The following is a 24,547-nucleotide window of genomic DNA, read 5'->3' on the forward strand; positions in this document are numbered from 1 at the left end:
CAGAGGAGGCTCCTCGCTCGTCCCCGTCCCCCCCTGCAGCCGCCGGCGAGCTGCTCGTTTCTTAACCCATTTCTCTGCAGTTTACAGAAAAATGCTCCTTAGTTTTACTACAGAAACCACGGAAAGCCCCAGGCAAGGAGCACAGCGCTGGAGAAAGGTGGGGGAAGGAGGTGGTTTTAGCGATGAAAAGCGACTGGGGGCTTTCCCAAACAGTGTTTTTATTTATTTATTTGTTTATTTATTTATGTGTTTAGTGTTTGTGACTGATTTCAGTGACACCTGATGAATGATTTACCAGCGGCAGCCTCAAACCCCAGCCGCTGCGCCACACGGGGCCGCGCATGCGCGCCTCCCGCCCCCGGCGACAGGTGGCGGCGGCGCAGCGCGCACGCGCCTCGCTCCCCACCGCCTCCCTCCCCTCCCCTCCCCCGCCACGCCTGCGCGGCCGGCGTCGCGCATGCGCGCTGCGCGCCTGTCAGCGCGGCCCCAGGGGCGGGGGCGGGCTGCGGAGGGGGGCGCCTGGCGGAGGCCGGTAACGGCTGCGGGGGGACGGTTGGGGGGGGCTGAGGGGAGCTGAGGGGTGTTTGGGGTCTGTTTGGGGTCTGTGCGTGAGGGGTGCTTGGGGAGTGCTTGGAGGGTCCTTGGGGGGTGTTTGAGGGGCATTTGGGGTCTGTAGGGTGCTTGGGGTGTGCGTTTAGGGGGGCCTCTGAGGAGTGTTTGGGGGGTTTTGGGGTGGGCTTGGGGGGATTTAGGGGTGTGTGGAGGGTGGTTGGGGTCTGTGCACAGGGGGTGCTTGGAGGGGTGTTTGGGGTGTGCTTGGGTATTTGGGGGAGTGTGTTTTGGGGGGGTGTGCTTGGGGTCTTTGCGTGGGGGGTGCTTAGGGAGGGTGTTTGGGGGGTGGTTGGGTGCTTTGAGGAATGGTTGGGGGTGTTTTGGAGTGGGTTTGGGGGGATTTAGGGGGTGTTTGGAGGTTGCTTGAGGTCTTGGGGGGTGCTTGGGGGTGTTGATTGAGGGGTGCTTGGAGGAGTGCTTGGGGGGTATTTAGGGGGAGAAGGTTGGGGCAGTGTGTGTGGGGGGCTTGGTGTGTCCTTTTGGGGTGTTTTTGGGGGTCTGCTTGGGGTTTGTGCATGGGGGATGCTTGAGGGGGTGTTTAGGGTGGTGAATTTGGGGGTTTGTGCATGGGGGACTTGGGGGATGCTTCAGGTCTGTGCACAGGGGGTGCTTGGGGGAAGGGGTGTTTAGGGATTGCTCAGGTGCTTGGAGGAATGTTTGGGGGCATTAGTGGGGTGTTTGGAGGTTGTTTGAGGTCTGGGCATGGGGGGTGCTTGGAGGGGTGTTTACGAGTTGATTATGAGGCTCTTGGATGAGTATGTGGAGTGTGCTTGGGGTGTATATATGGGGGGCTTGGGGTGTGCCTGCTGCTGAAGCCTGTCCGAGACAGCGCTGGGCTTTCTTTTGCTTGCTCGCTGCAGTGTTTCGCTGTGAAAGCACGCCTGGTTTGGGGTAACCGCCCCTGTGCAAAGCTGGTGTGGTTCCTCGAAGTCTGCCCTTCCTGTGGGCACGGTTGGTGGCTGGGCAGCAGCCTGTCTGCCTCAGTGAGGTGCTACAAAATCTCGTGGGAAGTTTTGGGGTGCTGTCATTTTCTGTGTGAGGGCTGCTTGGTGTGCCTGGGCAGTGGCTGCGTGTGTTAAACCTGTTATAACTCTGTTCAGTGTATCCAGAGTTGTTAATAATGTAATTCACCACGAAGCTGTCTACTGCAGTGTCGTTTTCTGTAGTAACTTTTAGTAAAAAAGTTTTTAAAAAAAAAAAAAAAGTAGCAGCATCTTTTGGAATAACTGTCTTTTTAATTATTGATAAAGTCACAATAGCATGGAAATTAAAGGAATTAATAATCCATGAAAGGGATAATGTGGAAAGAATAATGAAAGAATAATCTGTGTGGTCACAACTCCAGAACCTGGAAGTGTTCTGTTTGATTCCAAGACTCCAGACATAACATCTTCCTTCCCATTTGGAAGGAGCTGGGAATTCCAGACACGTTCCTTGGAGTTCTGTGGATGCCGTGTTCTTGCATCTTTGCTGATTGGCATCCTTTTAGCCTTGCAGTAGCATCTTGAGTGAACAGGTCTGGTTTAATAGCCAGCAAATTTCACCTTTTCAGCTTAAAAGCTGATGGTGATTTGCATGCATGTCTTGACTTCACTAGAAATTCTACTGCAGGCACATGTGAAATACTCAAGTAATTTTTCCCTGTACCTCAGATGGACACGTACTGTGAGAAGAACTGAAAATAGTAGAAAACAGAGTAGTGGGGGAGAAATCTTCCATCAGAAGTCTAAATGAAAATGTTTCATAATCAAGTCTTCAGGTTTAGAGCCTCCACAGCTAGATTTCTCTCAGTTGGTACCGACTCTGAGCTATTGCAGGGGGACTATAGTTTTCTAAGCTCCCCCAGAACTAGAACTCAGTGGAGTTAGGATTTTTGCTTGGACCTGTCACAAGGTTGCTTTATGCACGTCTTGTTCCCCTTTTAGTAGGCACACCTACTCTAGGTTAGATAGGATCTCTTTTATAAATGGAAATTTGCTGTTTTTTTTTTTTTTTTTTTCTCTTTTTCAATACATGCCTACATAGAGCAAGGTACATGCAAAAACACTAAACAGAACACTTCAGGTAGTGAAACAGACTTAAGTGACTTCAAATGTGATCCTTGTGTAATTCCAAATATTACTGTTTATGATGCTTTCTAATCACGCTTCTGTCAAGTTGCACTATTTTTATAGCTGAAGTTTTTTCTCTGGTTAAGTTTGTAATGATGCAGAGCCATCCAATGAAAGCGTACGTTCTAAAAATGCTACTTCTCTTTCCAGTGCTGTTAAATTATGAAGGCATTTTGAGGTCCTAATCAGCAATGGAGGAAACGGATAGGGAAGCAGTTGCGACAGCTGTTCAGAGGGTAGCAGGAATGCTTCAGCGTCCTGATCAGCTGGACAAAGTGGAGCAGTATCGCAGGAGGGAAGCTCGTAAGAAGGCTTCAGTAGAAGCTCGGCTCAAGGTATGAAGTTTGATAAATCTCAGGGTCCGCCGTGCAGAAAGTGTTCCTTTTTTTTTTCCCTTTACATTTTCATCCAGATAGTTTTAAATCGTGGACTTCAATTTTTACTCTGTGTGCAAAACGAAACAAAATCTTTGCGTCCTAAAACTGCTTGCATTAGCAAGCATTTCAAATGTTCTTATGACGTATAACTTGTACGGGTTGTCCACATCCAAGTCACCTTCTGCTGTAGCCTGTCAGCCAATAAACCTTTGTTGTAATGATTGAATATTGAACTTTTAATAAAACCTGAAGATTGCTTCTGAAACAAGATCAGTGCTGAAAATATGTTTAGTCTCTGACTTTTATATGGGTTTGTGACAGATAGCTAAATCTTGTAGATAGTGTGTGGTGATGTGAATGAAGGAGAAAAGGCAGAGTCCTTTCTGAAGGTCAGGGGGGAAAAATCAGAACTTCTTGAATGTTTCTGCCTACAGCGCAGTCCTGAAAATAGCCTGTGTTCCTTCTTGGCATAATAACAATAACTACATTTGCAGTAAAGAAAGAACAAACATGAAGTTCAATATAAGCAGTTAAATTCAGGGTGCCAGCAGACTTTCTAGATGAAAAACAGCTTAAAAAATAATTCTAATTTATTCACCTAAGGATTAAAAAATTAAAAAAAAACTCTTTGAAAGGAGCATGAGAGGCATTGAAGGCTTTCAGACTCTTCAAGCAAAGAGTGTATTCCAGTGAACGAGGGAGGGGGCAGGTAGACATCTTAAGACTTTGGTTTAAGTGAAAGTTTCTTGGTTCATTGCATGTTAATGGGTCATCTTGTCGCAAGGTCCAGTTCCACAAGAGACTTCACTTCACACATGTACGTGTGAGCACATGTGTGCTCAGCGGTCATTTTTGACCACTGTATTCAATGACTGGAGTAGAGCCAAAGAAAAGGTGCTTTGGGAATATTTTTATTTTTTACCAGATCAAACTGGCTGGTATAGGTTGCATCTAGTGTTATATTTCAATATTAGTTAGTGTATCTTAAAACTACTTTGTATCCCTCTTTGTGCAAGTCTACAGGTTGTAGAAGAGAAACTGTTGTCTTTCACAAGAAAAAAACAGCAAATTACAAGTGAATTTTTATTTGGTTTTGTTATAGAAATATTCCTGATGACTTGGATTTTTCAGATTTAAGGCAGGAGGCATATAGTGGAGTCCATTAATAGTGGATCAATGGTTCAGTTACTTTGGTCTATTTATAACACATAAGCACAGTCATCCCAGTAGATGACTGAATATAACTTTGAGTTCTGTAAATGCCTCAATCCACTTTGTAGTCAGAAAGTTTCCTTGTAACTTTCCTTATATTGATTTAACTTCAGTCATCTACAGATGGTCAAAAATGCCCATTCCAAGTCTATGGAGGAAGCACTTCTCAAACAGGTGATGGCTGTGATGCAATAGATAGTAAAACAGTTTTTCCCCACCAGAATTACTGTAATGGATGGAAATAAGGGGAGGGTGTAAAAAGTACTCTCATTCTGCATTAAATTTTGTGTATGTGTACTGTGGAAGATGAAGAGACACGGTCATCAGGATCTGGAGCAGCCAGAGGAATTGCTGGCTCTTCAGGTTGAATCACTGTCGAAAAATCTAAGCTGCTTCATTTATGTGAATGAACACCTGGTACATCTTTTAGTGTGAACGTGGTGGTTCCTTCTGACTAGATACACTTTCACCTTTGTTTTCTTCTTCTTGATCATGAATAGCAATGACCAAGTTGATCCATATGGAAGAGTAGAAAGCCAGGGTAATAGCTGTCCCTCGCTTCTAGAGGTGAAGCAGCTGAGGTCTGGAATGGTGTTCAGCACAAAAAGACAGCATCTCCTCCAGTTGATTATTCTACTCCTGTCTCTCCCAGTTATTTACTTGTATGCATTTTTAGATCCCCTTTCTGTGTTTTTTTCTGGCTTTAAAATTTGTACGACTCGTCTGCTTTGTGTGTGAGGCTGATGTTGGTTAGTGAAGCAGTATTTTGAAATATTGATAGCAGAACTCTGACATGAGGGATGGCTGAGGACCAGCTAGCACTGAGGGCTGGTCCTTCTTTGCTTTGCAGTCCAAATGTGAGCAAAGAGCTGCCTGGCCTCTATTTCAGACCGTGAGAGGTTAGGAGTGTTGACAGACAACTTTGTTTTCACACTTATTCAGTAAATGGGAGAGCTTAAGTTTTGGGGAGGTTAAGTATTTCTCACCCTGAAGAAATAGTGGATATGTGTGCTAGGAGAGTTCTCAAGTCATGAGTTTTCCCAAGTATAAACATGCTTTTTGGTTCCTAGCTGCTGTGCAATTATGAATTTGAACCACAGACCTCCAAGGAGACCAGGCAGCCAGGGCACCAGTTCTGTAAAAAAGTGCTCAGTCCAATAGAAGGTGAATGTGCGTTCTAGGAGGTAAAGTCTATATCCCTCACTCCCCATCATCCCCAACTGATTATTAAGAGACAAACGGGACACCTGGGTGGATGTCTGTTGTTAGAGATTACTTTGGCTGCTAGAGTTAGCGTACAAGATCAGTGATGATTTCTGTTTAACATAATCAACTTTCTGCAAAAGTTAAATAGTTAAGAATTTGAACACTTGGAAGATTTGCCTCAGAATAAATTGAAAAGTTGAGTCAGAAGTACTGAATGTTTAATGGTCATGTATTTTTTAAGATATGGACGGCCTCAGGAGATTGTGTCGTTGTCCCTTGTCTGAATACCAAATTGTATTTCAGTAACCTAATTATCTCGGTTACTGTAGGGGAAATAATTGTTAATGCAGCAGTTCTCTAGACAGATAAAATAAAGATGCCTCACCACGTCTAAATTGTTCTAAGTTTGACAGAAAATACATTTTTATCAGTAAAATCTGCATGTTATATTTTGAAATTGTGGCTTAAGAATCACTGCATTTTTCTGGTTCTTTCTGAGTACATTTAAAACACAATAAATGTTGCTCATAGTTACCAGGATTTCCTCTTTGGCTTCTACTATCAGACAAAAAATCCCATGACTGCTCAGGCTTTTTGACCTTAGAAGTATGGCAAAAAAAAATCTCCAGAGCTTAGCTAAACTGCCCCTGCCTTGCTTCTTTTACAAAGTTTCTTCAGGTTCTTGAGATCAGTAACTGAGCGTTCACCAAAGTCTGCCTTTTGGCTTGTCTTTGAAGTCTGTTATTTCCAGTTTCATTTTCTATTTGCCTAATCTCATTTTAGTTGCATGTTTTTGAAAATAAGTTGTGATCTGATTTCTTTTGCACAGATATGCTTTATAATGCACCTTCTGTAACATGTCAGCACTGCGAAATGACATTCCGGACTAACAGCCCGTTTGAAGAGTCATTGTTTCAGGTGCTACCTGTCACAAGAGATACCTGTGTCAAAAAGCTCACTTTATGCCATAGTAATCAAGCAGTTGGCTTGTCGGTCTGTTTGTTTTACATTGACAAAGCTTAATTCAGCTTGGTAGGGGTTTGGGGGTTTTTGTTTGTTTTGGCTGAATTATTTCTAATTTTTCTGTGGTTCTGTCACCACAGGCAGGAAGGGTTTCTTGGACACTTTTTTAGTGAAGAATAATTTTTTTAGAACCTTTTCAGTTGTAGGTCAGAAATCATAATTGCTTTAATAAAATGCTTTGTGAATCTGTGCGTGCAAAACATCCTGGGGAAAACTCTGCATCAGCTTTCTTCTGATATCCCCCTTTGAAATGAACTCATAAGGGAAACACAAAGAAATCTCATTCTCCCTTACCATGTTTCTGATTTAAGATCTTTGTAAGTCTGTCTTCCTAAATTCATAAGCTCCTGTAGCAGTTTTGTAGGTAAAGCAGTTGTATCTAGCTCCTTCAAAAAAATTTTTTTTTTTTTAAAAAGCATGTGTTCAATCTTTCACACAAACATTACATGTTTCTAGTAAGCTGTAATGTTACCTTTTAAGTTTGTTTTTTTTTTTTTTTAACTCCAGGAAATGTTAGGTACTGATATCTAGGTAAAAATTTTGAGAAATGTTGAAAATACAGAACCTATAATATGTAATAATTAATGTAAGAGTTCTTTTTTGTCTTTTGTTTACATTTAAGGCAGCAATCCAGTCGCAGTTAGATGGAGTCCGAACAGGTTTAAGTCAACTGCACAATGCACTGAATGACGTAAAGGACATTCAGCAGTCTTTGATAGATGTCAATAAAGACTGGAGACAGAGCATCAACACCATCGAAAACCTCAAGGATGTTAAGGATGCTGTAGTGCAACATAGCCAACTGGCAGCTGCTGTAGAGAATCTCAAAAACATCTTTTCAGGTAATCTAATGTTCTTAATATAATCTATCACATGATGAAACATTTCAAAGTGGTACTAACAGCTGTAGGGTCAGCAAATAATGTGAGAAACTTTAAACCTCATTGGGAATGAAGAATTGAGGGAGCATCACCTAGATATGTTCAGAAAAGTTACTTTTAACCATTTAATATATCAAGTCTAAACTGCTCTGTAAGAACTTCCAGTCTGGCCTCTCGTCATCAAACAAAAGTCACAAAGAAGATTCTTGCTAACAATCAGTAGCAGAAATAACATCTTTACTGTGAAAGACTGAACTCTGTAAGCAGCATGTACAGAAAGAAAATTCAGAAAGAAGTGAAATGTTGCCAGTGGGCTGGGTACCCACAGCAAGACTTTTAAGTAAAAATAGTCCCAAATGATTTTAGGAAGTGAATAATTTTGCAAGCAACTGCAGAATGTCAAACAGCAAGATCTTCAGCCAGAAGATTCCCTAGCAGTCTTGCTTATGTGACATTTAAAAACCTCAGGGATTCTCCAGTAATGTTACAAGCCTGCGTATGAGCCACCTGAAGTTCAGGTTCAGCTGTGTACAGACCTTACTTCAGAATCAGGCAGTACAGTCACAGAAGCCGTATCATATGTAAAGAAACTCTATGTGGAAAGCACATTCAGGGCAACACTGCACAACTAGTAGAGTTCACAAAATTGAATAATTTTAACATGACATAATGGATACTATAAAGATAAATAAAAAAGTGGGATTAGCTCTTTTGTTCGATGGCAGGTGCACGTTCTTCCATCATGAATTGGGTTGAATTCCTTGCCAGAGCTTTTCTGCTTGCAAGTTATTTTAAGAATTTTACCACTGTAATGGGGGGAGGGGTGTAAATAAATTATACCCCTTTCATTTTATAGAAAGACTCATTTTTTTCTAACCCTTTTCCCCTGATAGCAATTTTTCAAAATACATCTGTAAAGAACTGTTGTTTCCCACTTGTACCAGGATGGTTTGTTTAATCTCTGTACGAAGCTCATCTAACTGCTACACTACTATGTAACTGAAAATAAGAGTTCTGTTTCTACTTACATGTAACATCTAGCAAAGAACAAGGTTTTGTATGCTCCAATATTAATTTTTGAAGGCAGTATTGTTTTATTTTACACTGGTGAGTGTAACTGAGACAACAAGCCTTTTCTTCTCTGGTATCCTGAGAGGCTTTGAGTGTGAATTGTTTCCCTCGAGATTGTTACACAGTATAGTTGGTGATAACTTTGCCCTGAGTAAAACAGATTTGATTATAAATTATTTTTCACCATAATTAATGATTGCTTGTAACTGTTTTAGTGAACCTTTTTATTTGATTATCAATTTTTTAGCACTAACCAGTTATGCTCTTGTTGTTATACTCTTTTTACCTTCTTCTTTTGCATTTGCTTCAGTTCCAGAGATAGTGAGGGAGACCCAAGATCTGATTGAGCGAGGGGAACTTCTGCAAGCTCATCGGAAACTGATGGATTTGGAGTGTTCTCGTGATAACCTGATGTACGAGCAGTATCGCATGGACAGCAAAAACACGCATGACATGAACCTCATCCACACGTACTTTGGGGATATGCAGAAACTTTCCGAGGAGTTGGCCAAGCAGCTTTGGATGGTGGTTCAGAGGTCTCTCGTCACTGTCCGTCGAGATCCAACCTTGCTGGTTTCTGTTGTTAGGATAATTGAAAGGGAGGAGAAAATTGACAGGCGTATGCTAGACCGGAAAAAACAAACTGGGTTTATACCTCCTGGCAGACCAAAGAAATGGAAAGAAAAAATGTTCAACATCTTGGAAAGAACTGTGAGCACACGAATTGAAGGCACGCAGGCAGATACTAGAGAATCTGACAAAATGTGGCTCGTGCGCCATCTGGAAATCATACGTAAATACGTCCTTGATGACCTGCTAGTGGCTAAAACCCTACTGGATCAATGTTTTCCCCCACATTATGACATTTTCAAAAGATTGCTAAACATGTACCATCAGGCTTTGTCTACCCGCATGCAAGAGCTTGCTGCAGAGGATCTGGAGGCAAATGAGATTGTTAGCCTTCTGACTTGGGTTTTAAATACTTACAAAAGGTAAGGTCCCATTTATCTTAACCCGTTAACAGAAGCAGAGAGTAAGAATACAAAATACAGGCTGCATCCTAATAATTGTATGTATATTAATGGAATAAAAAATGAAGAAGGGAAGAAGATAAAACCATTTAGGGAAAAAAAAAAAAAAAAAGAGAAATAATAGTAAGTAAATTGATATGTTGATATTTATTGATGCCTTTTGCTTTCTGGAAATTGCTCCTTCAAACTTTATTTGGATTTTCTAATACGTGGTCTTGAGTTCCTTCGTTAGCTCGAGGTTTTAATGCAATTACAGACCTACTTGAAGCTAGTGACAGCCTAAAAAAGTGTGTGCGCACCAATTTGTTGAGGTACTGGGAAGAACAGAGGAGACTAGGAGCTCATGAAGGTGAAGCAAAGCATTTGTTGCTGGCCACAGCCCCAGTGAAGTGGTGTGGTTATTAACTTTCTATTGTTCTCCTTTGCAGAGGTTGGGACTGTTTAAGTGTTGCTTCATGACTGTTAAATGGAAAGAATGTAGTAACTTCCTCTGGGTTTTACCTCGGAACCATGAGCCAGTCTGTTTACTTAAAAGAGTTTCTGCCCCTAGGTTGTCTCTGGTGATACTGTTACACTCTTGTTTTGAGTGGTGTGATTTGTTGGGGTAACTTAAGCACTTGGTTCCTTTTATCCTTTTCCAGGTGGAAACAGCTCAAAGGGCAACTGTTTAATTTTTGCTGACACAAAGTTACTAGGCAACTAGGGCAACTGATTTATTTGGGAAAAAGTAATGCTAGCTTTTCTGTGCTTCTTAACTGTAATCCTGCGCTTAATATTTGGCATTGACCCAGAGGCTGCAGCATGTGTGTTGTTGCTGTCTTCAGTTGTTCCATCTCCCTATTTCAACAGATGGAACAAGATAAAGGAGCTAAGTCCTTTGGTCAGAGGAGTAACTCAAAAATGAATGAAAAATCAGATATATTGGACTTCCTCCCCCTATGGGGGCATGGTCTGGGCAGAAATCCTGCTCCCAGGTTCTTCATTTGTGGCCTGGGCTGACTGGTTTTGGTCTTAAAATTACCCTTCTGCCCTTTCCCCAGAAAGTAGGGCAAATAACTTTGAGTTGTCTAACTTAATAGCAATAACTCCTGTGTTCTTCAGTAGGAAGGACAAAGAGGTGTAGTTATTTACCAAGCAAATAAATCAAAAAGGGAACATTCCTGCAAAAGCAAGTGATGTGACTCATAGCTCCTGATGGCAGAATCTGGGAAAGGAAGTGAAATAGAGGAGTAGGTATGGTACAACGTATCTGAGGATGCCTTCTTACCTAACATGTGTGATGGAAATTAGAGCAGGTGCCTCAGGAAAAAATCAAGGGTTTGAGTTTTGCTCTTTTCTAATAGAAAAGCCCAAGAGGAGAGGGCAGCACAGTAATTGTGTTCCTTTAGAGTACAAGGGATTATTCTCAAGATGGTAACAATTAGCTCTCTTGTATATCTGTAGTGGGTGGTGGAATCAGCTCAGGCCTGTGAGTGGGAAAGCTGAAGTACTCAAGCAGGACAGTTGCAGAGCTTACCACGTCTCAGTTCATAGAATCATAGAATCATAGAATATCCTGAGTTGGAAGGGACCCTTAAGGATCATCAAGTCCAACTCTCGACACCGCACAGGTCTACCCAAAAGTTCAGACCATGTGCCTAAGTTCACAGTCCAATCTCTTCTTAAATTCAGACAGGCTCGGTGCAGTGACCACTTCCCTGGGGAGCCTGTTCCAGTGTGCAACCACCCTCTCTGTGAAGAACCCCCTCCTGACGTCCAGCCTAAATTTCCCCTGCCTCAGCTTAACCCCGTTCCCGCGGGTCCTGTCACATCTCTTAACAGTGCATTACTGTTAAGAGATGCACTGGAGAGATACTGGACATCTCTTAACAGTGCATTAAACAATTCTCTCTAAGGATATGATTATAATAAACTGTGTAGGAGAATGGCCCATATGACTTCATGAAAACTTCTGTAACTCCTGTTTAACCTTCTTTCTCCCTGCATGACAAATAGAAAATCCCTGTTCCATTCCTTGTCATCTTCTGTGGAACGTTGTATGGGAGGAGAATAGTTTTTGTTGTTCCAAATCTTTCTCTATTTTTAGTAGATGTAGTTGAACACTAAAGGGGACATACAAACCTGTATGTTACAACCGCATCTCAAAGCCAGCTGAGAAAATATTGACCAATAAAAGAGAAGCATTCAGGGTTTCTTCCATGTAATGAATTCACAAGAAAACTATTCATAAACTTCTGTTTACAATTTTTGTAAGGCAGGGATTTAAATAATCATGCTCTACTTTACCAGAGCATGTCTCAGAAGCTGTTTTTAGAACCATATTCTGTTCGTAGCTAAGAAATAGGTGATCTTCCACGTGGAATAATAACCATTAATTAGTGGGATGCAGTTTTATTGTGTTAGATGCTTTTGTCTCATGTTTAAGTCAGTGAAAGCCTTGGAAAAAATACTCCAGTTACTAAATCTACACAGGGCTGGCATCAGGACTCTATTCTGTGTTTTGGGAAAAATCTAAGTTGTGTAAGATCCTGATGCCTGTATTCATAACGTGTTTGTTATTAGATGCTAATCAAGCTCGCTCTTCCTGTGGCCTTGTGAAGTAGGGATGATGATAGCACAATGAGGTTGGAAAGACTTTCTCAGATTGCAAAATGCCATAACCAGCTTCTCACTTTTCCCCCAAATGACCCAGGAGCAGGTTCCGCTATTAGTTGTGGTCCCTCTGTGAAGAGCAGCAGAACAGAGTTGAGGTTTCTGAGCAGCTTGAGCCTCTTTAATTCCTTCAGTCTCTCTTCCAACAGCATCAGGGTGATACTAAAAATATAAAGTGTGCAGTTGCACGAGCTTCTATGGTTTCAAAGGCAAGGGTATTTTTTTGTTTTGTTTTTAGTGGTTAGCTGTAGTAGGATTTTAGGGCTTCAATGTTCTTCACGATGTGGAAGCACCACTGTGCTGACTCACTGCATATCCCCAGAGAACAATTTGAATTTGCCAACGAAACACTTCAGAGGGGAAAAAACTTTTTTTTTTTTTTTTTTTAATCACTGTTCTTTATAGTTGCTACTACAAATGTAAACTTTCTGGCTTCCTTCTGAAAAGCACACCAGAAGTGGAATGTGAGACAGCATTACTACTGAATAGATTTACACCAGTTGTTGATAGAACTCTGACTGTGGTTTTGCTTTGTTTTTTGTTTTTTTGAGCTCGAAAGATTGAGGGTTCTTGCTGTTTTATGCTTTGGCATAACTTTGATTTTAGTTATGCAAGCAACTCATTATACAATCTTAAAATGTCCAGATGAAAACTATCACTGTGTGTTATTTTTATATAATCCTTGTTGAAATACTTCTGAGGGTTGCTCCAGTCTCTCTCTAATCCTATAAAATCAAGAATTCTCCTTTGCAAGTACAGCTAATAGTTCTGTTACAATACTGTGCCAATGATGTGCACTTTTTATTTACTGTGTAAGGTTTCCTCCTCTTATGTTAGGTATATCCTCTACTGATGCAAGAAGCATTGGTAGATTTTATTTGAATTCATTTTAGTTTTGATACGGATGTAAGTAGCACAACAGAAAGCCTTTTGAGAAACTTTGCTCAGTTTTTCATACTTCAAACTGATCTTTCCCGTTCCAAAATAGAGAATGTATAAGTTGTCTGTCATCACCTCTGAAAATTCAGATATTCACTATTAGGAACCCGCAGATTGAACAAGCTGGCTTTTACTCAGTCTGAAGCAATCACTTCTACATAAAAGTAAGTTAAAAATACATGAAAGGGTTAAATATTTAAAATTTCTGTAATTTTTTTTTTTTTTTTACTTCATATACGCTGGGCAAAAGCTTTTTTTTTATATATCCTATTTTTTTTCTCTTATGTAGTTTTATTTACATTCCTTGTAAATATACTTACTGGTATTATTAAGAAATGTATAGATATTGAAAAATTGTCCCTTACAGTGATCATACCAAAAAAGCTGTATAGTTTTTAATTTCATCTCACATTTTTTTTTACTGATCTGCAATGTTGTGGTGTTCTTGTGTTTTGTTTTTAATCTCAGTACAGAGATGATGGGAAATTCAGAACTATCTCCTGAAGTGGACGTAAATTCTCTGAATCTTTTGATTTCACAAGATGTGGTAGATCAGCTTCTCAGCAAGTACATGTCAACACTTACTGTAAGTAATAATAATTCAAAGGTACCTTCATATGGATGGACAGCTGTGCAAGTGCCTCTGTGCTTAATGAGCTGTTCTTGCATTAGAGAAAACTAGTGTGGCAAATGTGAACTTGGTATCGTTCCTTTTATAAATCTTCATGTGCGATGTACTGGTTTGTTTATAATGATGTTTTGTTATGATTTTTATGGATGTAGATCATGACATTTCAAAGTATAATTATGCTTCACAGATCATATTAGCCATATTTAACATGTTAGTGTTAGCTTAGAGGTTGGACTTGATGATCTTGAGGTCTCTTCCAACCTAGACAATTCTGTGATTCTGTGATATTTTATTAGAAAGAAAGAAATGCAAGTGTTTATACATAGACATGAATTCACAGTGCTAGAAGTTAAGCTATTACTAGATGTAGAATGCTGCTTGGTCCCTGTAGTAATTATGCCAACATTTGACAGTGATGTGATCATTCCAACATGGTCAAGATTTTCATGGGGTGTGTTTGCCAGCCTTTTTCCTTTCACGCCTGTCACCAGCACAAGCATAGTTGCCTTTTGTGGATGCCATTTAAAGTGCATCTTAAACATCCAGGCTCAGCATCTTGCTCAGGACAGGTGACACTGCACGTTGCTTGACAAACAAGTCACTGGAAATTGGTCAGCTACATGGCAAAGGGATTGGTACGTGACTGTCAGGCTTTTAGATGTATATTTCTTTAATGATTTAGTGCTGATTGCCTCTGAGACTGGATGTTGGGGTAGGTGGAACTTTGGACTGGCTTGTATTCTTGTATTGTTCAATGGAATCCCTCCTAAGCCTCCGAGCTCTGCCAAGAGGAGGGAGGTTTGCAGCTACTCGAATGTGTTAGCTACTAAAACACTTGTAGCAACAGCAAACATGTGGACTTGATACCCATCACATCTTGTTACCTGCTACCGTGCTGCTCTGTCGCTATGGCTGCTGTTCCAAATACTGAAATGTTTTGTTTTTATTGTTGTGTGAGACTAAAGAATCTTTGCTCTTTCTTGGTTGCTTTGTTTAATGTAGTCTAACATCATCGGCTGGCTACGGAAAGCACTGGAGACAGACAAAAAAGACTGGGTAAAAGAAACTGAACCAGAAGCAGATCAAGATGGGTACTATCAGACTACGCTCCCAGCTATTGTTTTTCAGGTATAAGAGAACGTGGTTATTCTAGGAAAAAAAACTGCAGAAGTAGAACATGGATTTGGGGTGGAGGCAGGGAGCAGAAAGCCAAACTGTTTGGAATGCCATTGTTTTTAAGCCTATTGAAGTGCAGTTTTTTTTCCTGTAGAGTTGTTAGGTGGAGGGCTTTTTCTTTTGAAGTGTTTGTCTTTTTCGTTTAAATACTTAGAGGCGTAGTTCTTTTTATTAATCTAAATTAGGAACCTATTTTGCCCAGCCTATTTAGCTGATACTTGTATTTGGTTAACTGTTTCTATTTAGCTCCCTTTGTGCAAATTTGTAATAGAAATCTACCGTATGAAATATTTTTAAGTTATTGGAATATCACTTGTTAATATGGCATTGAGGCGGTTAAGCATGTGTTTGTTCCTATAAATTATTAGTTGTACAAACACCTTAATACTGAAAAGATAAGTTCTGTTAAAGATTAAAAATGCTGCTGTTTAAACACTACTTCAGTTAACATTAATGCCTGTCCAAATTGTTGGTGGTCTTCAAAACAGAAAAGTTAACATTAGATCTAAGACCTTAAAAACTCACACAAAACAGAACTGCACCGCTCTGGTGGGAATGTTTTTAAACTGATCATTATCAACCAAAAAAAATCAGTTGTTTATGCTAGTTTCCTGGTTTCTGTTTACAAATATGACATTAGTCACCTTCAGTGAAATAAAGATGAGATCTTCTTGCATTTGTTTCCCAAGAAATATACTTCCTGGTTCTAGACCTGGATTTTTGCCACGTTCTTTCACATTTATATTAGCACCAATGTTGACATCAGGTAATCTTTTTCAGAAAGTGTGTGATGTCAAAGAAAACTTGTGGCTGATCAGCTGTGATGTTACATACCAAGGTCAAGGGTGCAATGTTGAGATTTATGTAATTGTGAATCTTCCAAATGTATCTCAAAGCCAGGCTGGATGGGGCATTGAGCAACCTGGTCTTGTGGGATGTGTATATAGGGGAAAGAAATGGAGCTGTAGTTACAAGGTTATTTATTACTAGCTGCAGAAGCTGACCCAAGAACTCAGATCCAGTAAAAACCAAATTCCTACTGAACTAGAAATATCAAGCACATCCTTTTTTTCTTTTCTGAATAAAGAACACCTCTGTTTTCAGTATCAGAACAAAGCTGTAGCATACGCTAATGTTTGTCAAGATTTTATTAATTTCACTGATGGAGAGATATTGTTTTAGTCAGCAGCAGTAATTGCCTGGGCTTGGTGGTTTTTTTTCTATTATTTAAAAAAGCATATGTAGAGTTGGTGATAGTGACTGTTTTTATTTACCACTGAGATAGACTCGTGTTGACAACTAAACTTTTTTTCTTTTTATGTAGATGTTTGAGCAGAATCTTCAGGTAGCCGCACAAATAAGCGAAGATTTGAAAACAAAGGTACTCCTTCTATGTCTTCAACAAATGAATTCATTTCTAACCAGGTAAAATTGTTTTTAAAATATAATCACTTTATTCTGCTTCTTTGCTCTTTGCTTTTCCTGTGGATGTTTCTTCATTTCTTTCTCTTGACGTGCCAGCCAAGCTCTTCTTTCTTTTTCTTTCTTTTTCTTTTAGTTTTGCATTCTTCCTTCTTTCCTCAAAGAACTTATTTTGTGCTGGTGACTGAAACTTTCAGTTCCTCTTTGCAAATGGCTCTCATTTTTGAAGTCAGTTCCTCTTCTTATATTTCAAATTGGTAATCGTTTCTTGTAAGGAAGAGAGAGAAAGTACCTCCTTGGTTGTATTCCACCCAGAACAGGGACACCAAACATCACATGAGCAACAAGCCATTTGTTATAGAATCACAGACTGGTTTGGGTTGGAAGGGACCTTAAAGGTCCACCCAGCTCCAACCCCCAGCCATGGGCAGGGACACCTCCCACCAGACCAGGCTGCCCAAAGCCTCTTCCAGCCTGGCCTTGAGTGTGACCATGCAGCCAATTCATTACCCACTGAGTGGTCCATCTGTCAAATCTCACCAATTTAGAGATGAGGATATCCTGGGGGCCAGTGTCAAATGCTTTGCACATGTCCATGTAGATGATGTCAGTTGCTCTTCCCCTCTTCCCCTACCCACCGAAGCTGTAACCCCGTCATAGAAGGCCACAAGATTTTTCAGGCCTGATCCGCCCTTAGTGAAGGTACGTTGGCTGTCACCAATCACCCCTTTATAAAAATACTTCTGAATACCCGTCAGGCCCTTACGGTCCTACAATGTGTACTTAATTGTTAAAGATTTCTGTGTGGTTTATGACATTCCTTGTGTATGTTGCAGGTACAAAGATGAAGCACAGTTATATAAAGAAGAACATCTTAAAAATCGTCAGTACCCACAATGCTATGTTCAATACATGATTGCAGTCATCAACAACTGTCAAACTTTTAAGTAAGTCTGCATTTTCTTGCTGGATTGTGGAAAAATAAATATAGTACTACGTGTCCCCAGGACTTTCTCTTATTTTGTATACAAAAAGGGTTTTGGTTAAGATAGTTCAGCTGACTAAACAAAAACAATAGGTTTAAATATGTTTTAGGAAGCGCAGGTGGTGTTGCATGGTTTTGTTGGCAAGGTAAACTGTTATCCCTCACCTATGAAAATCCACTTAGCTCTCAGAATTTCAGAAATTTGCTTCAATTTGTCTGGGACCTGCCATCTTATCTTACAGTTATGCTCTTACAGTTCACCTTCAAGCAGTGTGATCAAGGTGGACTTAAATGGAGGAGACTAAGGGTATAGTTTGCTTTATTCAGAATATTAGAACAGGAGAAGGAAATCCTCATTGCTCATGTTTCAAAACAAGAGAAATCTTTAATAGGTTTCAGATTTTAGTAATCCAAACTCACATTGATCTTTCTCTGCTGCCGTTCTGAAGTCTACCATCAGCAGTAGGGCTTTTTCACCAACATACAACAAGTTTAGTGTGATCACTGGAAAATCATACCGAAGCTGGCTAAGGTTTCCAAAGCAAGCAGCAAACATTACTGTCCCTTGCAAAAATAAGACTAGTGTGTCTATTTCTGTGCATGTACTCAGAAAATTTAGTAGCAATGCAATTGTGCATCTTCTTCAGTGGATGATGAAAGGCCTTGTTATTTGTCACAGAGAATCTATTATCAGTCTGAAAAGGAAATACTTGAAAGTTGAACTGGAGGACACATTGTCAAGCAGTCATGCAAGCATGGATGCGATTTTAGACATCATTGCCAAAGAAGGATGCTCTAGCCTGCTAGATGAAGTCTTCATGGATTTAGAGGTTGGAACTTTTTTCCTCAAAAATAAATCAACAACAAAACAAAAAAAGCAGCAAAAACAACAGAGAGTGTTACTTTATAGGGAAAATAATTCAGGAATGAACTAGCTTTGAAGCCTCTTGATTGCTAAACATATTTTATGTGGTTGGTGTGCTAGCAGAATGCCAAGGAACTTTGGTAATTCTTCATTTTTTGGCTTGAGTATAGAAGACTGAAAGGAGTTTTAGTTACATTTCATAAGATGATTTCAGACAGGTGTTTAGTAATAGTGAATATTTTTTTAGTAGGTTTTACTTAGAGTTATATTTGCATAGCCATGTTTTAATAACTATTTGAGAAACTTCTGATAAATTATCTTTGTATGAGTTTAATAAGGAAAAAAAATAACATTGTTTAATTGACTGTAAAGGTTGGTGATTTCTGACTGGTACATTTTCCTGTTTAGGAATTCTGCCTTCTTATACAGAATAAGGGAAAAAAAAAGTCAGGGGGGGAAGTAACTTTTTATAGTTAAAAAGAAGAAATTGGGAGTATGGGGAGGAACCTTTATTTCATTTTTAACTATGTAAATTGATTATGAGGAGACACTCTATTCCAATGACCATTCTTTGAAATTATTTAACCTCAGTCTTCATGTCACTATTAGCATTTATACAGTGCTTTAAAACAAAGATTTTTCCACTGGGGATAACAAAGCAAGTATGTAGATGCTGAGAATACTGGAGTTACATTTGTGCGGTTCTGGGAAAGGCTTAAGGCGTGTAGGCCACCAGGTTTGGTATAAACACAAGACGTTTGTGACACCATCAGAGAGGAACAACTGACTTCCCAGTAGTAGTTCAAGAGAACAAGCACAAAATTTCACTATTGCAGCAGTTTAAGGGTGCCTTATTTAAAATCAGAATTGTCAGCTCTTAAGCCAATTTTGTTCTTGCATCTTATTTTATTCAGCATAGAAGTTTAAATAGAAAACATCCTAAAGGATTTTGGAAAACTCATATGAAACATGCTGAGGTTAGCTCACTTGCTTTGAGGTAGCACACTCTATGGCAGCCATCATTCTGACAACCTTATCACATCATTTTTCTGCTATTTATTCCTGCTGAAGGAATAATAATTCAAAGATACATAACACTTAAAATTGTCTGCTATGTTTTTTAAAATTGCATGGATGTGATTAAAAATGTCAAGGATCTGTTCTCATCAATTACAATTGTTATTTTCTCAGACCCATCTCAATGAGCTGATGACAAAGAAGTGGTTGATGGGGTCTAATGCTGTGGGGACTATTTGTGTCACTGTAGAGGATTATTTCAATGACTTTGCAAAAATAAAAAAGCCTTATAAAAAGGTAGGTGCAAAATATTCCATGGTACTTTGCTAGTATACTCTGAACGCCCTGTTGGTTTTTAATTTATGAACACTGTATGGAATATAGAACTGGAACACAAATTGGAATTATGAATTGATTCATCACTGGGAAAAAAAAAAATGTTCATTATCGTATTACAGAAGTCTGAATCTAGCATTGGTCATCTATTTCATTCAGTCACGTAAAATTTTCAGAGAGAGATCAGAGTTACAGGATTTATACCAGAAAACTCATTGGCATATTACTAGATAGTATTCTTACCAGCGTGTATTTTTTGAGCTCATGTCAGATGTCTGTAGACAGAAAAACTTAACTGTTCAGAAACTAGCACTGCTGGCCTGTAATTATTTTTTATAACTGCACAGTCTGTAATTTCTAGTTTTAATATGTGCAATAAGGCAGAGCTAAATTGGCAACATAAATTTTAACAAATGTATAACATGTTTAAAATGCTGTTACTGCAGCATAATGTCCTGGATTAGGTTTTTTTTTTTTTTTTTTTTAACTTTTTTTCCTGTGGTTTGTCAAGGGATCTGTGGATTTTTCTACTATCCTTTAGTCTTTTAGTGATATTCTACTTAGTTATCTCCTTTATTAAGTAAACTTGTGTACAGTTAATATAGCATGTCTTAAATGATTCCCAAAGATTTAGGAAATATTTGAAGTCAGCAAGATCAGGATTTACATTAAGTCTTTGAAGAAACTCTTAGGAGTGCTTTTAAGATACAGTCTCAACATGGATCCATAAAACAGTTTTCTTTCCCCAGACCGTTTTGTTGCTGTGAGGTAACAGAGCTTGACATGGGTTTCTTCAGTTATTAATACCAGTCTCAGAGATCACGTGTGTTTCATCATGTAGCACTTATTGCCACCTTATGAGAAGATAATGACAAATGTCTTTTAGCATTTATCACACCTGTTCTTCCATTGTATCTCAGCACAAAAAAGTTTCCCACACAAGACACCATATATTCTAGCACTGGGTGGGGTATGCTTGTGTTCCCCCAGCATTGGGTAGCCTTTTCTTCTGGTTTTAAAATATTATTGGTTAATCATGTTCTGAAGATACAATTTTTAAAGGCCATACAAACAGAACACCTGAGGAGAGTATAGCCCAGTGGGTAACATGGCCTTTTGTAACAGGGAAGATCGGGATTTTATGTTCATTCTGCTTTGTTGTTCTCATCAGGTGAGAAGAGAATGCCCTATCACACTTCCTGAGTGTTCTTTTTTTTGTGTATGTGTGTAGAGTTGTTCCACACTTTTTCAGTGGAATAGCAGTCTCCTAAAGTATGTTCGGTGGTGTTAATTTTCCTCTGTATAATTGGCATAAATTCCTCAAATACAAGAGAATTCCGCCCTGTACAAGCAGTAAACTCGAGTAAGGTACACCTTTATGGTATTTTCGCATGGTTTCAAGAGTAGGACTTGAAATCACTTTTTCTATGTCCTAGGTGAGGCCGTGGCTTCCAATACAAAGTAGTCTGTTGTTGCTTTTTGTTTTTTCCTCTCTGAAACTTTTCTCCAAAATGTTGACTACGACTGAAAGCAGATACTGATTGAATCTAAAGCGCGTTATATGCTACTAAAAATAAGGTGTAAAAGTTTGTGGCTACCTGCTACTGGGCTTCTTAATCATAAGTAACTTTTCCCACTATGATCACTTTAAAAAAAAAAAAAAAAAAAAAAGTGGGATTTAAGCACTCAAATTACAGTTGATGAGAAGCCGATAGTGTTTTGGCTTTTTTTTTTGGTTTAGTTCCAAACCTCGGCATCAGCCTTACACCAGTACCAGATGCTTCTCTTAGTCACCAGTATAGCTATTTGCTATAAAAAGACATGTTGAGAACAGCAAAGCAATTAAAGGAAGATCTGAGAAAGTGATTGGTATGGCCTGCAGATTCTGAGTCCACCTTCTCCTGACTTCCTACCAAACTTGACCCCAGAGCACAAGTAATGTAGGTCAGATACACAGTGCTTTATGCAGGGTATTGGAGTTGTCTGGCAAAAGCCTCTGTAGTGGCGGTTCATTCCTTGTCAGAAAGCTATGCTGTAAGGCCAAGCACAATCTGTTTTATGACTGTTCATCCAGTCATTTCGTATTTGTTTCTCTATCTTTAGATACGCCCATGCTCCCCTAAAATAATTCAGATACTTTGGTTTTATTTTTTTTTTCTTTCTGTTAATTGGCACATCCTTTTCAATAAAAGAAGTACAGATTTTCACTTGTTAGCATCATGAAAATCTAAAGACATTCAAAGTGTATAGTATTAGCAAAAACTGTATACTGGTGATAAAGTACAAGTAAGTGTTTCAAAGCCTAATCAAAAACTAAAAAAAAAAAAAAAAAAAAAAAAGGTATGTTTGCAGGTATCACTTGCATAAACCACCACCTTTTTCTTTCAGACAATGACTGTTGAGGCCCATCGAAGAGTGGTTGTGGAATACATCAGAGCAATCATGTTAAAACGTATATCTTTCAAGAATGCAGAAGAAAGAAAGGAGGGTGCAGAAAAAATGATCAAAGAAGCAGAACAGTTCAGATTTCTGTTTAAGAAGCTTGCAGCTGTAAGTATTTGCTTTGAGTAATGCTGTTAACCTGATGATTTGAAGCACAGGCATTTAGTGCTTGGGGAAAACAGCTAAAGTTAGATCTCCATGTGTCTAACATGGGTGACTAGTGAATACCAAGAGTGCCAGCTGAGGGCGTGGACGGAGTTTCTGAACAAACACAGGACTGCTGCTAAAGTTCCCGAGCACCGGTTTCGGCTTCGGTGTATTTAAACAGCTCTTTGCAGCTGCAATATCTGAATGGCCTCGCAGAGGCGGGTATCCCGAGTTCTGAGTAAGTGAAAGAGCGAAGCAGTTGTCTGGTAAGAAAATAGAATTGAGCCTTGTTTTTCCTGTCTGGAGGAAAGGCAGATACTACATCAAGCAGATAATTATTAATTACCTAAGCAGCATGCAGTGTGCTTTGTTTAGAATCAGCAAGACAAGTATGTTGACCCCATCTAAAGGGCAGGAGAAATAGAAAAAGGAAAAAAGGGGATTGAGAAACAACTTAAAAGATATGCCTAAAATTAATATTGAATCTTAACTGCAGAAGGAGTGGGAATCTGGAGGAAATCTTAGAGCCAACAGATGATAAAAATGTAGGAAGAGTGCACAGAAGGATAAAGCCTAAAAAACTAGGGGGCTTTTTTTTTTTTTTTAACTGATATTTTAGGGGTAGATCTCTGGACAAGGAAGAACAGTGAAATAGAAGAGGCTAAATGTGATGATTTGTAAATATTTTGATTTCTTAATGCCTGCCTTCAAAAATCTGCCTTAATGCCAGCTGTTTAGAGAAATGAACATCATTGACAGACAAAATAATAATGATTGTTTATAGCTATTGGGGGGTTGCTTTTGTTTTAGTTATTTTGTTGTTTGTTGCTTTTCGTCTTGTAGGGATCTGGAGAGGACACTGAAGGACTTTGTGATATCATTGAAGCTATTGCAGAGGTTATCAAACTAACTGATCCTTCACTGCTCTATTTGGAAGTTTCAACTTTAGTCAGTAAATACCCAGATATCAGGTACTTCTCTTTGCCTTCAAAATCAAAAATAGATGGATAATGTCATACTTTCTTTGTAGCCTTGGAATAAGTTGAAAAAAATGTATAATATGTGTTATTCATATTTTAGAATATAGCCAATTTTAAAAATCAATGCTAATAGAGAACATACATGTCTTGGACTAGGAGGTATGTGTATTTAAGTACTCACTGAGACAGCAAAGGAATAATGATAATACTTCCATTCTGTGTTTTGTGAGGACAAAATGCATCTTAGAGCCCTAAGAGCAGCCAAAGTATTGCTTTATTAAGCTGGAAAAGCCAGTTCTTGGTGACTAAAGATCTGATCAAGTATTAGAAGTCTTCACTGAAACTGCTTGATAGGATTGTGAACTGTGATATTTGTGACAAAATCTTACTTCTGCAAAAACTAATGCCAGCTTTTATCTTTTTTTCTTTGTCAGGGATGACCATATTGCAGCCTTGCTGACAGTGAGGGGAGATGCCAGCAGAGACATGAAGCAGACTATCATTGAGACTTTGGATCAAGGTCCAAGCCAACCCAATCCGAACTATGTGCCAATTTTTAAAGAAATTACAGTTCCTACTCTCACTGTGCCAAAACTTCTGAAGTAATTGACAACTCTGTTTAGGTGTCATTGCAGGTCTTGGATCAACGGGTGTGAAATATTTGAGGGCAAATTTGGTAGTGCTTTTTCGAGTACAGTTCAATCCACGCTGATACTTGCTGGGGATCTTTCTTTCTAAAGACTTGGATGTGGGGAGGTCTTCTCTCAGAAATCTGATTATAAAGGTTATAGAATGCAGCTTCTGTTGACCAGAGGGTTCTTCACTGACTCATTTGTTTCAGCTGTTTTTGTTGTCAGCAAGTACACTTTTCTTGTGGAGTATGTTTGCAATGCCATATAAAGATAGTGCCTTAGTGCTGGAGAGCCCAACACACCTTGCTTACAGCACCTAAGCTCACTCTTGGAACTATCTTTATATGGCACTGCATTGGGTGTATATTAACTTCCTCAATTTCCTTTCACGTTATACTTTGTGTATGTACTTACTTTGGTGTAAAATAGTTTATTGCAGAAAGCTTAATTATGGAATCAGCTCCCTGACAAAAGGACTGAAGAGTTTGCTTATAGGGTGAATAAATCAATAGCTACACAGGCCACTTGAGGTACAAAAACTTTTTGTCGTGGATTCACTAAAAATAGCACATAAAATTTCAATATTTCAATAAAATGTTGAACCGTTGCTCTGTGTTCGTTACGGCTGTGCAGAGTCAGGGTTTGGGGTTTGTTTTGTTTGAGGGGTGAATAAAGGTGGCAGTGGCTGTTTTTTTTGGCACGAGGACACGCTGGGCTTTGTCCCCGCAGCACGGCGGGGTTAAGGGGTCCCGTTATCTCCCAGCGTTTGCTGCCCGGGCTCTGAACGGGGCCGAGCCCC

General features: G+C 39.4%; 1 protein-coding gene across 2 annotated transcripts; it reads left to right on the forward strand.

The window, feature by feature from the left end:
* Positions 1-452: 452 nt before the first annotated feature.
* Positions 453-24,349, forward strand: EXOC3 (exocyst complex component 3). 2 transcript variants are annotated; one of them, XM_082752336.1, is made up of 13 exons: positions 453-532; positions 2,874-3,058; positions 7,164-7,383; positions 8,804-9,485; positions 13,584-13,701; positions 14,749-14,874; positions 16,247-16,347; positions 17,181-17,291; positions 18,009-18,159; positions 19,386-19,508; positions 21,936-22,097; positions 22,980-23,107; positions 23,551-24,349. In XM_082752336.1, exons 2-13 carry the CDS (start codon positions 2,915-2,917, stop codon positions 23,720-23,722), a joined length of 2,238 nt encoding a protein of 745 aa, XP_082608462.1. In that variant the 5' UTR covers positions 453-532; positions 2,874-2,914; the 3' UTR covers positions 23,723-24,349. The 2 variants fall into 2 exon arrangements, with proteins under 2 accessions (XP_082608462.1, XP_082608463.1); XM_082752337.1 differs by lacking the exon at positions 453-532 and adding an exon at positions 1,479-1,600.
* Positions 24,350-24,547: the final 198 nt, after the last annotated feature.

This window comes from Aythya marila (genome assembly GCF_965140915.1).
Source record: "Aythya marila genome assembly, chromosome: 2".
Classification (NCBI taxonomy): Eukaryota; Metazoa; Chordata; class Aves; order Anseriformes; family Anatidae; genus Aythya; species Aythya marila.

What these genes read in the sequence shown, in the direction of transcription:
- EXOC3 (XM_082752336.1), top strand. Translation starts at nt 2,915, where the DNA reads ATGGAGGAAACGGATAGGGAAGCAGTTGCGACAGCTGTTCAGAGGGTA. An exon ending in GTTTTAAATACTTACAAAAG is followed by an intron (nt 9,486 to 13,583) that starts GTAAGGTCCCAT and finishes TTTTAATCTCAG; the next exon opens with TACAGAGATGATGGGAAATT. An exon ending in AAGTCTTCATGGATTTAGAG is followed by an intron (nt 18,160 to 19,385) that starts GTTGGAACTTTT and finishes TTATTTTCTCAG; the next exon opens with ACCCATCTCAATGAGCTGAT.